General features: G+C 37.7%; 1 protein-coding gene across 1 annotated transcript in view; it reads right to left on the bottom strand.

The window, feature by feature from the left end:
• Positions 1–15,363, bottom strand: part of LOC150087003 (uncharacterized) — a 293,648-nt gene that overhangs the window by 139,763 nt on the left and 138,522 nt on the right. Inside the window, exon 3 of the mRNA XM_090371738.1 lies at positions 9,734–9,894. Within this exon, the coding sequence (XP_090227864.1) occupies positions 9,734–9,894 (161 nt within the window). The remainder of the gene's footprint in view (positions 1–9,733; positions 9,895–15,363) is intronic.

The raw sequence follows: 15,363 nt of genomic DNA, 5'->3' as shown, positions 1-15,363 counted from the left end.
AAAGACAGATGTAGGATAGACGTGCGGAAATTTGCCTTTAGCCAGCGGGTGGTTGGTTGGTGGAACAGACTTCCATCCCTTGTGGTGGAGGTTGATAGCCTAAATAAGTTTAAGGCTCAGCTGGACAGGTATTTTGAACGAACAGAGGGGTGAAGTGGAAGTGGGTTTTTTTTTTTTTTTTTTTTTTTTGGCTGATGCTGCATAAGCTTGCTTTCTTGCATCAAATGCCTCTACTAATGCTAATGCTAATGTTTGTTCCTCATAGCATCAAATTCACTGTGAGGAACAACCAGAGTCTGCGCTAGAAGAATCAAAGTTGGAACTAATGCATTTTCAATGTAGGGACCAGGACAAAAGCTGATAAGATTTGGATATTGTACTATGACTTTGTTCTTGATGCTATATGTAATACTGCATGTGCAAAAATAGCAATCCAATGAGTGATCTCTGGGTTCATACCGCACAGGTACCTCAAATGCAAGAGATTTTTGACTTCTATTAATTCACCGTCTCATATTTTCAACATCTGGATGGAAGACATAAGGACCATGATTTGTCCTGGTCACCAATTCTAACACCAAAAATAATCATAGTATATTTTCGTGTAAAAGATAGTGTTCTTTAGTGCAATATTTTCACGGGTATAGAGGGAGGAATGAGCACTTTGCACAGTCCTGATTCCTTTCATGACATTGTGTGGAAAAAAAAAAAAAAAAAAAACAACGCTATATAAATACAACATGTAGATGGAAAGTCTGTTTATATCTAACTTTTCTTATATGTATTTTGTGTGTTGAATGCAATGGTGTGTCAGAGGGTTTTTTTTTGTGTCACTATTTTGTTAGAAATTGAAGGTTTTATGTTTTTGCAATATTTCTATGTAGTATATTACATGAGTGAATACCAATGCTGTGTTATATTAGACATTCTAGTAGATGTATAAAATAAGATTGTTTTGTGGTTTTTTTGTGTAGTTTCAGATAATACCAAATTAAGGTGTGGGATGTATCCAGACTTATTCTACTATGTTAATGAATATTATATAAATATATATATCCAAAAAAACATATAGCAGGTGAAACATAACATCATTGATGGTAGAGTTTTGCACTGCATATGAAGCCTATTTTGGAATTTTGATGGGTGTAAAGACATTTGTGGGAACCTCACATCTGTTGTGGTAGTTGTATGTCAAAATGAGAGAGAGAGAGCCCACAAATCATCATGATGGCCGCTACTTTTGTACAGTGGCTATATCATCAATGTGTAAAAAGTCTTCAGATCAAAAAAGCTGTCCTCAGACTGAAGAATTGAATAATGAATCTGGTGAATATGATAATTGTAATTACACCTCAGAAGCTTGTTCGAGTAAAGCAACACATTTCTCGAATCAGCAAGAACTGAATGACTTATTGAGGGACTTGAGTCAAACCAAATCTGATGCACAGCTCCTGACATCACACATTTAAGAGTGGAATTTAGTGAATCTTAGTTGCAAAATTCAGAAAAAGGACACACTACTTATACATGTTTGCATACTGTTGCAGAATTCCTGTAATACTGTTTTTATTTGATTTGTCTTTATAAAGAAATTGGTATTAGTTGTAATCCAAAAGAATGGCATCTTTTCATAGACAGCTCGGGTAAAGTTTGAAAGCTGTGTTGCTTAACAGTTGGAATATAAACCTATCAGCTTCTGATAGGTTTATATTAAAGAAGACCATAGAAATGTGAAGCACTTATTTGAGAGCAAGTATAACTATTATAAATGGATGTCTGTGGCAAATTCAAAATGTTAAGAGTTCCATCTGGGTTCACAAAGTTCCCTTCCATTCTCTGTCTCTGGGACAGTAAGGCGGTAGGCCAAAGCCGAATTCCACGCAGTAACCAATCCCTTGATTGGTTACTGAAGAAACAAAAAGAAACAAAATCTTGCTTACACTACTTCATAAAAAGCTGGGATTGGTCAAACAATCGACTAAAGCACCGGATCTTCAAGGTGTGTAAACCTTCAAACATCTGGTTTCTGCTGTTTGTTGCAGAAATATGGCTGCTTCCTGCAAGTCTGAAACAATGATGGAACTGATATTGGTTTATGCTACCCATCTATGGAAAAATTCAATTGATAAGTTTGGTGAAATTCGAGCAGTTGCTCCTGATATTTCTAAGGTTTTGATCTTTGGCATAAAGGCCTTTTAAACGAGCTTCCATCTTATGGATTTCTGACTGTTTTTTGCAATTGGGCATCGAGTTTTCTCTCTGACATTTCACTACCGGTGATGATAGATGGCTCTCTGTTTTTTAATTTTACCACTAATTCTAGTGTTACTCAAGTTTCAGATTTTTTTCCCACTCTTTTCCTCTTGTATATTAATGACTTTGTTCCATTTACTGGAAATTCTACCCATAGTTTTGCTGATGACAGCATGTTACATTCCACCTTCTAGTTCGAGAAACCTTGTCTTACACAAACAGCTTCATCTTCTTGAATATCCACCACCAATTCCTTAAACTAGAAGAACCCGGTTATGCCATCAGAATCATATGACTCAGCAAATGGGTTAACTTGTTGCAGCATCTTGTCCAATTGTTGCATTACTTTGGCCATAAACCCTTGGTCTGATTGTTTTTTAAGCTATTTTGTTGTTGCTTCAGCAGAATCAAAAATATAAAGTTGTCCATATCCTGGCTTATTTAGCATTAGCATTAGTAGAGGCATACGATGCAAGAAAACAAGCTTATGCAGCATCAGCCAAAAAAACACCCCCCTCCCATTTCATCCCTCCATTCGTTCCAAATCCCTGTCCAGCTCAGCCTTAAATATATTTAGGCTATTGGCTTCCACAACAAAAGATGGAAGCCTGTCCACCAATCAACTACTTGCTGGCTAAAGGCATATTTCTGCGTATTATTTTCTACAACTATCTTTCCTCAATTTGAAACTGTGCCCCCTCAGGTTCTTAGTCTGAGCATGACAAAGAATTCCATCAGCATTCAGCTTGTTCAACCCATTCAAGCCTTACACACCTCAATCAGATCACCTTACAGGTACCTACTCTCCAGGAGCTGCAATTTGCAGAATTTAAGCCTTTCTTGGTAAGAGCACCCTTTGTTCCATCACCAATCTTGTTGCCCTTCTTTGTACTCATTCTAGCAACTCTACATCTTTCCTAAAATGAGGTCTCCAGACCTGTACACAGTATCTAGGTGTGGCCTGACGATTGCCTTGTATAATGGGATTATCACCTGCCTGTCCCTGTCAACAAAATTCTTATGTATCATTGACAAGACTCCATGACCTGCCCTCGCAGCCCGTCTGCACTGCTCAGCAAACTTCATATTTGGCTGCACAATTACCCCCAGATTTTTTTCACTTTCCACTTCCCTGAGTGTAGTACCACCCAGTTGGTATGTTTCTCTTCGGTTATTGCTACCCATATGCAGTACTTTGCATTTGTCAATGTTAAAGCTCCAATTGGCACTTCCCAGCTCATTTTCCCAACTTATCTAGATCCAGTTGGAGTAGCATACTGTCATTACTGTCGTTAACAACCCTACCAACCTTTGTATCACCTGCAAACTTGGACATTAAACCTGATATACCTTCATCAATATCATTGATAAATATACAAAACAACAATGGGGCCCAACACCGAACCCTGGGTAACTCCACTAATAACATTTGTCCACGAAGAGCAGTGTCCATTGATTACCACTCTCTGTTGTCTCCCACTCAACCATCCCTTTATCCATTGTAGCAGCTTACCCTTGATGCCATACCTCTCCAATTTGTGCAGCAGTCTTCCATGTGCAACAGTATCAAAAGCTTTCCTGAAATCCAAGTATATGATATCAAAATTATTTTTGGCATTCAGTTCCTTTGTGACCACGTCATAGTAAGCAATCAAATTGGTCAGACAAGACTTCCCTTTGACAAACCCATGCTGTGCCTTAACTATTACTGCAGTCTTGTCTAGATGATCCTGCAATGCTTCTTTAACCAGTGATTCCATTATTTTCCCCAGAACACAAGTTAAACTTACAGGTCCGTAGTTACTTGTGTCACCTTTTGAACCTCCTTTGTGAATTAGTACCTGTTCATGGGGACCTCCCCTGACTCCAAGTAAGCTCTTATAATTATGGCTAAGGGTTTGCTTACTTCCTTTGCTGCCTCCTTTAATATAACTGGATAGATCCCGTCCACTCCAGGTGCCTTCCTTATGTTTAATTCAATAATTTCTCCTCCACTTTGCTCTCAGTTATTACAAAATCACTTAGCTCCCTGTTAGCATTTGATAAACTTCTGGCACTCCCCTCATTGAATAACCCCTCATGTGTGAATGTAGATGCAAAATACTCATTCAGTTTATCCGCTACTTGAACATGATAGTCAACCCATCTATGTTAAGTGGTCATCAATAGTCATATGTTAAGTGGTCCAATCTGATTCATCCCTTTCCTTCTAGAGTTTACATAAGTAAAGAACCACTTGCTGTTTTTCTTTGTATCCTTTGTCAAAGATTTCTCATAATATGCCTTTGCCTGCCTAACCTCCTTTGTGACTTGATTACAGACTAGTTTATACCTGCCATAGGCTTCTGGTATCGCCTGATACTTTATATGCATCTCATACATTCTTCTTCTCTGCCACTAGCCTCATTAATTCATCTGACATCCATTTAGGCCTACACCTTGAACAGTATTTGTTAGTTGGAATGAAAAGCAGAGTAGCCTCCAAAATTAAGTCCCTGAAGGCTTCCCATTTAGAATTCACTGTTGGTAACATCATCAGTTTATCCCACCGTACAGAATTTAAAAACTGTCTGAGACCTCTGTAGTCACCTTTACGAAAGCAAAAGCCCTTCCCTTTAGCCTTGATTGTAGTTACATCTTTAAATAATTCCCACATCAATACATTGTGATCACTGTCGCTCAGTGGTTCCTTTAAAATATAAAGTTTAAAATTTAAAATAAAAATATAAAGTTGTCCATATCCTGGCTTATTTGCCTGGTTTGGATATAGCGGTAAGACCAAATGGAAAATCTGGCCACGTGTTCTAAAACAGTATAGACCATTTCAAGGCTGTGATTTAATCTCCACCTGGAAATGCTCCTGGAAAATCATTAATATACAAGCAATGCTATTAAATTATGCAGAGATACCAAAGTACTATGTATTTCAGAAAAAATCAAGCAAAATGTCAAATGATTGCAAATGCAGAGGTGCTGCCATTATTTCAACAGCTGGTAGATGCACTTTTTGAAGGCTGAGACCACAATTTTTCAACATTTCGTTTATTTCTGCAAGAGCATAGAGAGGGCCAGTTTCTTCAGAATAACATCTTATGAAATCTTTACTCATGCCCTACTTATGTCTTTTCCATAGTTCAGGTACATCTTTTGGTTCTCCAAATCCACATATCACTGCAAAAAGTAACCGTATATAACTTGGTGTATGTACCTCGATTGCCTCAGAAAGTGTGTTGTGCCATATCCTGTCTCCTTTCAAAAGTCCATGTTTTCTGTTTGGTTTTCGTTTTTTTTTTAGGAGCATTAGCAGCTAAGGCCATATTGCTCCGGGAATATGCGGCGGTCATTCCCTGACCTTTCCGCATCCTCCGTATTTGGTGGTGACGGGCTCGAACCCCGGTCTAATCAAGAAGCATGTGCTACGCACTGCTGCTCCTTCCCACCTGGCTTCCATGTTCTCTGTAAGTGTGCTGAAATGTTTCACAGTTTTCCACTGACTGTTCGCAAATGTTCAAAACTTGTAACTCCTGTAACTCTTGTAAGAAGCATGCGTAGATAGTAGCACTCGCTGCCTTGAACACTTAAAACAGGCATACATCCAATAACACCATCTCCACCTCTTTGCCTACATTTCCATTTGCCTGATTTTTCTCGAATATGTAGTACTCTGGTATCTGTGCATAATTTAATAGTGTTGCTTGCACGTCTGTTCTGTTTAATTCAAATCATGCCTCAAGGTTTAATCTGTTCTGTTTAATTCAAACCATGCATGGTTTAATTCAAACCATGCCAACATTTTCTGCTACAAGGCCTCCTCTTCTCTGCCCTCTTGGAAGATCATTTGCTGTTGAACAGCTAGGTGTACTGGCAATCTTATAATGGAGTGCAACTTTTCCGACATCAGAAACTCAATCAAATGCTACATTGCTTCAGGTGCATTAACATACCGCCCATCTAAGAAAGTCTGAATTTCTTCAAAGACAAAACTACCATCGGTAGCTTCCCACTGTACAGATGCCGCATAATGACCTTCATAAACGTATTTATAGAGGTACTTTACACTCTTCACAGAGGAACACACTTCCACATTAATGTGGGCATTGAATTTCTTCAACAATCATGGATTATAAGGTACAATCCATCTATTGTCCACGTCACACTTTCCTACTTTAACAGCAGGTCCTTCTCTTCTCTTATATATCGGATAACCGTTAACATTCTCTTCTGTTGTATCTATGAACTTTTTCGGAAATCCCTTACTGAAGAATTTTTCAGCAAGGGATTTCACGGAGATTGTGCATTGAGTGCAATGCAGGGACCATATAGCATGCACTTTGTGACAAATTCAAACAACCTTGGATTTGTTTTTAAGCACAGCAGCTCTACATTTATGACTCTGTCAATGTCATCCTTTGTGCATATTTTAGAATCTGTAGAGAAAGTGAGGAGTATGTGCATGGCAGTCCACGTTTCTGGAACTCTGTCATAGATGAAGGCTATCACAGTACCGAAAAGATTCCCTTTGAGAATATCGTCGAGCAGTTCTGCAAGTTTTATTTTGACCACTTGCAGAGTTATGTCTAGTCTGTGTTCAGGTCATTGCTTCCCTTCCATTGTATTCACAATCTCAGGCCACATTTACTTGGAATCTCAGATTTCAAGTAAATGTAATGAATAGATTAGGTCTCCCAAACTTTCATACAATTGCCATAGCATCTTGATAGTTTTGTTGCATGTACCTTGGGCTGCCTTGGAAAGTCGAAGGCAGAACTATCATCTTCTCTGCTCTCAAGTTTTGGTTCTGAGTTCTTGCTTCTACTGCATCCAATAATCCATGGTACATTTCCACTCGTAGATCTTTCTGATTATGGCGTAAATAGTTTAATCTGGATCCTTCAGTCTTCACATAGGCATCTACAATGTATTGCTGAAATAATTTCCCACTGCTATGAATTAGGCTAAAGCCAGGTCTCAACGCAAGTCTATAAGCAAAGAACTGTAACTGTGTTACCCTAATAAGTTTTGCGGTTCTTCTCTCTTCTGAGTGTTGGAGTTCTTCGTGCCAACAACTCTCTCTGCACAGGAATAGCAACAGATACACAGTCTCCATCCTTGTTTAGCAGTGATATAATTCTACAGCAGTCACCTGTAGGATATATGCATATGTCTCTATTTGCAGGTGGTCCCCCGTCTTCTCCAACAAATATTGCAGCAACCTCTGTTTTGGATGTAGGTGCATTATATCGTCTCTTATCTAAGTCTGGGTCTTCTATAAATACCATGCGCACATTCATTGTTGGATTGGCTTGGGTTATTTGATGCATTTGTTTTTATGATTCAGCAAATGGGTTAACGTGTTGCAGCATCTCATCCAATTGTTGCATTACTTTGGCCACATACCCTTGGTTTGATTGTTTTTCATGTCATTTTGTTGTTGTTGCTTCAGCAGATTCAAAAATATAAAGTTGTCCATATTCTGGCTTGTTTGGATATAGCAATGAGACCAAATGGTAAATCTGGTCTGGTATTCGAAAACAGTATGGACCATTTCCAGGTGGTGATTTAATCTCTGTGGCCATTGATGTGAATGCCATTGCTGAGTTGTACTCTCGTATATGTTCTCTGTAGTTATTTGCTTCATGCGTATCCCCTGTAAGCAGCTCTTATAATAGAGCAGGTGTCTCAGACAGTGGGTCAAGTGAAACCTTTCCATCACAACAGCATTTAGTGTATTTATTCGATATTGTTTAACTCATGTCCCCAATATCCTGCATTGCAATACTCACAGTTGTAACACATATTTCCTATGGTATGCTCTTCCACATTAATTACAGCTTGTTGATTATTCACATCTGGTACTTCTATTTGATTAGTCTTATGGTGTTTGCCCATCTTCTCATTTCCAATTTTTGCTTCTCTTTCTTCAATGTTTTCTGTCCCTCTTCATAGTCATAGTCTCGTTTCAGTCTCTTAGTCTATTAGAGCTCTCCTCTAATGTTTCATTAGCATTTCTTATACATTTTCTCAAAGTTCTTACACACTGTTCAGCCATTTTAACACTTATTAAAACTTAAATTGATTATATTAATAAGTTCAGCTTTTTTTTCTGAGTAACACAGAATGGTTTATTAAAATTGAAGACAGATAAAAGTAACAGCTAAAATAGCAGTTACCTTTCAGGCATAGGTTGCCTTTCTTCAGTTGAAAAACGTTAGTACAAAAATTAATAAAAAATGCCTGGTATAGTGGTCATGCGAGGTGAACCACATGAATGGGTGCTGGCAACAATCAGCAGTTCTTGCCAGCTGCTAAGTGTTGGGCAGCATACCTAAGCATTTTATATATATATATATAGATACTGACCTCTAGGTAATTCTCCAATGGAGCAAAGGTAACTTAGTTATTTTCAATCCTTCTAAAACTCAGTCCTGTCTTATACCTTGCAAAAGGAGTCTGCTGTTCCTATGCTTATCTTTGAGGAAACTGGAATCTCTAGACAAGCTCATATATCTCTCTCTTAGGGATTACCCTAACTTCTAATCTCACCTGGCATAAGCATATTAGAAATATTGCTTCCTCTGCATCTAAAAAAACTGGGTTTTTCTTTTTCTCTTGGGGTTGCTCTTCTTCTAAACAACTTCTCATTCTCTACAAATCCTAAATCTGCCCTATCTGGGAATTTTGTTTCCACATTTGGGGTGGTGCACCCAAAATATCTGTCAAGCTGTCAGGTTAATTAAATGAAATTATAGATGCATTACAGAAGAACAACACCCATTGTTCTTTTGAATTGGCATCTATGATTCTCCCAATCTCTTCCAAACAGTGCAAACACAGGACACAGCCACTCTCCATCATTTTACTGTCCAACTTAAAACTCAAAACCAACTTTTTAACTTCCTCACTTGTTCCTTCAACTTCTGTTTTCTGGAACAACCTTCCTTTGCATGTATTTCCTGAAAATTATGATCTACAGATATTCAAGTCTAATGTCAACAAGTATCTTCTGTCTTCAACCCACACATGGTAGTTGTTTGTTATTTGGTTTTTGGGAGCATTAGCAACTAAGGCCATATTGCTCCAGGAATATGCGGTGGTTATTCCCTTGACCTTTCCGCATCCTCCGTATTTGATGGTGAAGGGCTCGAACCACGGTCTAATCAAGAAGTGTGTGCTTCGCACTGCTGCTCCTTCCCACCTGGCTATGGAAGTGCTGACACATGGTAGTAATAAGTACTATAGGCTCTAATACCTTTCATGTTCGGGACTTTCGTAAAGGAAAAAAATGAAAAGAAAACATTAATCTGGATCAGTGTCTCTTTCTTCCAAGTTATGAAGTAGGTTATCTAAAGGGCAACTGGGTTTTAAGAAATACTGATAATAAAAATATCAATAATGTCAAGTAGTTGCGTTATCTGATATAATAATCATCTGGTGGTATTAAAATACATTTTACATTATGAATAAATTTCAAACATCTCACCAAATGTTCCTGTGGTTCAACAACTATCTTTTTTGGTGATGTTTCCACTGAATATGCAGTGGAACTAATCATTTCTAAATTTTCTACATCAGATTCATCTGAAGATGAGGAAGAAGAGGAAGAAGACTCACTTGATTCAACACTTGATGATATACAGTGCACTAAGGAAGAAAAGAAGTATACAGAAGTTTATGTGCAGCAATTTTAAAGCAGAGAAGCTGTTTAAAAATTCATGAAGTTAATTTAATAATAACAGCATGAAAAAGCAAAATACAACATTCAATTCACTGAATCAGTAAATAAAATATTAAAAACAAAGTATAAAATCGAACAAATTCATTGATCCAACAAGAGACCTATAAAGTATTACATCAGTTTATGCAAAATGTTTAAGGTACACTCATTGAAAAAAAAAAGAGTTTTGTTATTATATGTTGAATGGAATAACAAAAAAGCGGAAATAAGGAGGGAAAAATGGAAATAAGAAGATAGAAAAATGAGGAAGTAGTCTAGTGCAATCAAAGGCAGCAATTGCTGAACCTAACCAGAACATGAACAATAAGGTGAGGGAGATAGAATAAACTAATAAAATAAACATAATAAGAAATGAATAATTACAAAATTGATAAAATTGCAACTTACAAAACCAACCTCTCATCAGGTATCACAGTCAGAATTGCAAACAAAATAGCAACACGTGTCTACATTTCTGATGTAAACCACAAACTATAAGGTAAAAAGCATAAACAGACAAAAATGAGAATAACCTTTTTTGTTACGAAGTAAATGAAAATGAAAATAAAATTTTGTAAAAATAAAAATTACTAGGATTAAAAGGGGGGGGGGTTAGGGGTTAGAAAATGGCAGTTGACAGTATGAAGATGATAAATTAAAATTGGAATTGATAACAGGAATTTCTACAGACATAATAACATATTAGCCTAATAGAAGTATGGTAAAGAGATCTGAAAACATAGTAAAAAGTTTGTCATTACACATTTGACAAAATTTCTAATGTTACTACTTGCCAATGTGTTAGAATTGCTACCATATGTAATAACTACTATATTGCTATTTTCAACCTTATAAATTTCTTTCTTAAACTTATTGGCAATTATTTCCCTTCATCTTATGTGGTTGGCATTCAGTATCTCATTGTGATATTTCAAACTTTGGCCTTGGTGTTACTGCCAGGCACCTGCGTAAATAACCAACTTTATAGCTCTTTCATTTATTTATTATTTTTTTGTGGTTGGCATTGGGTATCTCATTGTGATATTTCACACACTTCTGGCCTTGGCGTTACTGCCAGGTACTGGTCTAAATTAACAATGTTTTGGTTTAATTTGTAATTTTTTGGCTTATTTATTAAAAAAATTTTTTTTCAGATATACAAATTTTTTGTATAATACTTCAACATTTCATTCTTCTTAATCTAATTTGTCCCACTTTATATTTGCTTACATCTCATTTTATTTCACTTTTTTTTTTTTTTTGCTCTAGGCTTGTACATTATGTATATAGCATATACAGGGTAGCCATAATTAAAGTATACCTATTTAGAGCTCTCTGTAGCTCTAAGTAGTAAGTGGAATGCCACCTAAATTAGTAAGTAAACTATTCAAGGCATGGGGAGAAGGATCCCGTGAAAAAAAAAAAAATAGTTCCAAAATCTGCTGATAGCATGGCGTTGTACAAGAGAAAAGACATGACAAAGTACCAACAAATAAATAACTAAAAAAAACCTTAATAAAATTACAAATTTTTATTTGTGCTTTTTGCAAAAAAACAGAAAGAAACTGAATTGCACTAAAGTTTATTGTTAACAATGCATAATAAACTCTGCCTGATCGAGCTTTAATTGCAAAGTTCTTCAACGTTAATGGATGCAATGCAGCAGCTGCTCTGTGTGAATTTAGATGATATAAGAACTTACGTCAAGGTCCTTTATCAGCTGCGGTAGTTAGAAGTATGATTAAAAAATTTGAGGAAACTGGGTCCTTTGTGGTTAAGTCTGGAAGAAGAAGGAAGCCTGTCTCACTTCAGGTAGCTGAGGAAGTTGCAACGGCAATCGTTGACTGATCCATGGATACAGCTGCTGGAACTAGTAGCAGTGCACGGGGAGTAGTAGCAAGGCAATTGAATGTCCCATATTCCAATGTGTGGAAAATCCTTCGGAAACTAATCACTATTATCCATACAAGATCAGTCGTCAGCAGCAGCTGCAAAGAGATGATCCTGAAAAACGAATGGCATTTGCTCTAATGTTTTTGGCCAGAATGGAAGTGGACGAACAATGCCTGGCCATGGAACATTCTTTGGGGAAATGAGGCCCATTTTTATCTCGATGGGAATGTCAACACTCAAAACTGCCAAATATGGGCTTCAGAAGCACCGCATGATCAACTAATCCCATTGCACTCGCTGAAAATCACCATTTGGCGTGGTGACTTCAAATTTGACTCTAGGGCCATACTTTTTCAAGGAATTGCACCCAGCAGGAGCAGTCACCTGTTCTGTTACAGCACAAAGATATCATCACGTGCTCAGCAGTTTCATTATTCCTCAACTGCAGCAAAGAGGATGCCTGGATGAGAATTTTTATGCAAGATGGGGCTCCTCCTCTTATCGCACGATCAGCACAGCAGCTTCTCCGGCATCACTTTACTGCAGAAAAAGTCAGTCGTTTGTTTCCCATTGCATGACCACCACGTTAGCTTGATCTTACACCATGTAATTTTTGGCTGTGGAGTCACCTCAAGGCCAATGTCTATCAAGGAAGTGTCCCTAACCTGGCTGTCTTAAAGGACAACGTAACGCAGCATGTGTGGAACATTACTCCAGAGATGTTGCATTCTGCAGTCGAACACACTGTGCATCGAATGCAGTTCCGGTCCAGAACAATGGCAATCACATCAAAAACCAACTCCACCATCAGCGATATCATCAACCATCGGAAGTAAACTGTCAGTGAGTTTAGAGCTGTGAAACCATTTCCTCTGGTAGTTTAGTTCAGTTTCTTTGCAAAGAGAACAAATAAAAATTTGTAATTTCATTAAGGTTTGTCTTAGTTATTTATTTGTTGGTATTTTATCACGTCCTTCCTCTTGTACAGCACCATATTATCCCCTATTGGCAGATTTTGGAACTAATTTTGTTTTCACAGGATCCTTCTCCCAATGCCTTGATTAGTTTACTTACTATTTTGGTGATATTCCGCTTATTACTTAGAGCTACAGAGAGCTCTGAATAGAGATACTTTAATTATGGCCACCATGTATTAAACAGTTTAAGACCACATTTAGCATGATGTCTCTATGCGATGTATGCATTTCTCTCACTCTTTTTTTTTTAATGCTGCATTTACCTTTTTCAGACTGCCAGATGGCAGCCTGAAATATATCATTTGCAATTTTTAGATTCTAGTTTTGAAAATTTTTATTACTAAGTGCCACTGTCATAATTTTATATTTAGATGCATGCTTTTTTAGTTTTAGTTTTGTGTCTTGTCCTCGCATCTCCACAATGTAAATTATTTCTTCCATTCTTATGTTCATTTAATATGTTTATATCCTCAGAAATCTAGAGATTTCTGAGGATATAAACATTGAAGATTTATTTCAGATATAAAATTTTAGATCCTCTGAAATTTTATAAAACAATTTCAGAGGATATAAAGGTTGAAGATTTATTTCATGGTGCCACTATTGTTTAGTTATATATATATTTCATTTTTTCTGCAAGCTGTTGCTTGTAACTTTGCCTGAGAGTCTCTTGCTCTATTTTAAGGCTATTTGATTTTTACTGTGAGAACGAGCGTAGCCTGTGCGGACGTACATTTTTGCCGCTCATGGAACAGAGAAGTTTTTTCTGATTTATTTTCTGTTTTATTAGCTTAAATTGGCATATTAACTTATTTTCTAGAGTAGCCTAACATTCCTATTTACGATACTTAGATTAAAGTAACTTAGATAGAGATTTTGTAGGTATTACTTAGTATCGGAAAGGGTATCAAATCCACGTGTTTACCGTTAGTAATTGCCGCCATTGTTACGTGATACAAAATATCTCGAAATAGATAGCATAAGCTTAATATAGTATAAGTACATAATATTGTCAATTAATCTTGTTGAACTTCATTATCAATTAAATTGTACTTTTAACTATACATATAACGACTTGGGTTATGTAACATAAATAATTAGTAAAAAATAAATAATTAATACCTAACTTGATACGGAAGTTATATAAAGGGATTTCGTAGATAACACTCGATACTGAAACATAAATATAGCGTTATAACTGTGTTGGGATATAAGTTTAGGGTTTTAATTTTGTACTAAAATTGAAATTTTATTGAAATTAAATCGAAATCATGACTCAGACCAAAGCAAAAGGCTCAAGCTAATGGGAGTGCTATGGCTCAGGGGAGAACTGAGTGGGGGAAGTTGCCCTCTGAATCACAGCCTATTAAAATGCTACTTGCTTGATGTTTGTGGAGCAGTCGGGTACGGGACATGATACTGCTATGGGGGATGTCTTTGTGTGTGCGCGCGATGCAAGGAGTGTAAGGAAATCAGGCGACAACTCAGCATTGTTATGCGCCTATATGAGAGCTTGAAGGAGAGGGTGGATGCCCTCGAAGGATTAAAAGTGAGGGGCCCATCAAGCTCTCAGGTGCCCACACCAATGCCAGAGCTTGCACTTGGTCATCACGCGACACAACGGCGGCCCCCAAGGCAGAATGCGCTGGTCCCAAAGGAACTAGTAGTTGTTGGTGACTCCATTGTCAGGGAAACAGGAAACATGCTTTGTAAAAAGGAAAGGTGGAACAGGACATGTCTGCCAGGGGCAAAGGTTGATGACGTTGTAGAGCAGATATCATCTTTTAAGGGCACAAAAGGTGATATAGTTGTACACGTTGTCACTAATGATATTAAGAGTAGGAGACCAGCGGAATTACTTAACAAGTACAGGTCACTGTTGAAAAAAAGCCGTGAATTAGGGTTGAATTTGAAAGTGTCTGCAATTCTGCCCAGACACGACAGAAGGGAGTATATGATGAGAGTCCTGTCGATCAATTCGGCCCTGGAAAGATTGTGCAAGGCTCAAGGGGTAGAATTTTTTTCAGCCTGTTCTGTACTTGTTAACAGGAGAGACTGCTTCTACAGGGATGGGATACACTTAAATAGAAAGGGTGCAAGAATGTTTGCTGATGCTATCGAGGCAGTGTTAGGTGGGTCAGAAAACTGCTAGATTGGGAGGATACAAGGACTAATAGATTAACAGTAGCCACTGGCAGAGGTGAAAGTTGTTGTTGTTATTTGGTTTTTAGGAGCATTAGCAACTAAGGCCATATTGCTCCGGGATATGCGGTGGTCATTCCCTGACATTTCCACATCCTCTGTATTTGGTGGTGACGGGCTCGAACCCCGGTCTAATCAAGAAGCGTGTGCTACGCACTGCTGCTCCTTCCCACCTGGCTACGGAGGCGCCTGAGGTGAAAGTGATTCTTGCACTGCTTCTATTGGAATGAGCCGCAGATTGGAAAATAAGATGCAGGATATTTCAGAGACTGCTGGGAATCATTGGGGCACAAGTGAACACATGGGTTGTGTTAGGGTAGCTCA

The sequence above is a fragment of the Mastigoproctus giganteus genome, chromosome 4 (genome assembly GCF_048544385.1).
Source record: "Mastigoproctus giganteus isolate SK-2022 chromosome 4, ASM4854438v1, whole genome shotgun sequence".
NCBI classification, from domain to species: Eukaryota; Metazoa; Arthropoda; class Arachnida; order Uropygi; family Thelyphonidae; genus Mastigoproctus; species Mastigoproctus giganteus.
The sequence above is the reverse complement of the archived record's forward strand: the minus strand, read 5'-3'. Positions and strand labels throughout refer to the sequence as shown.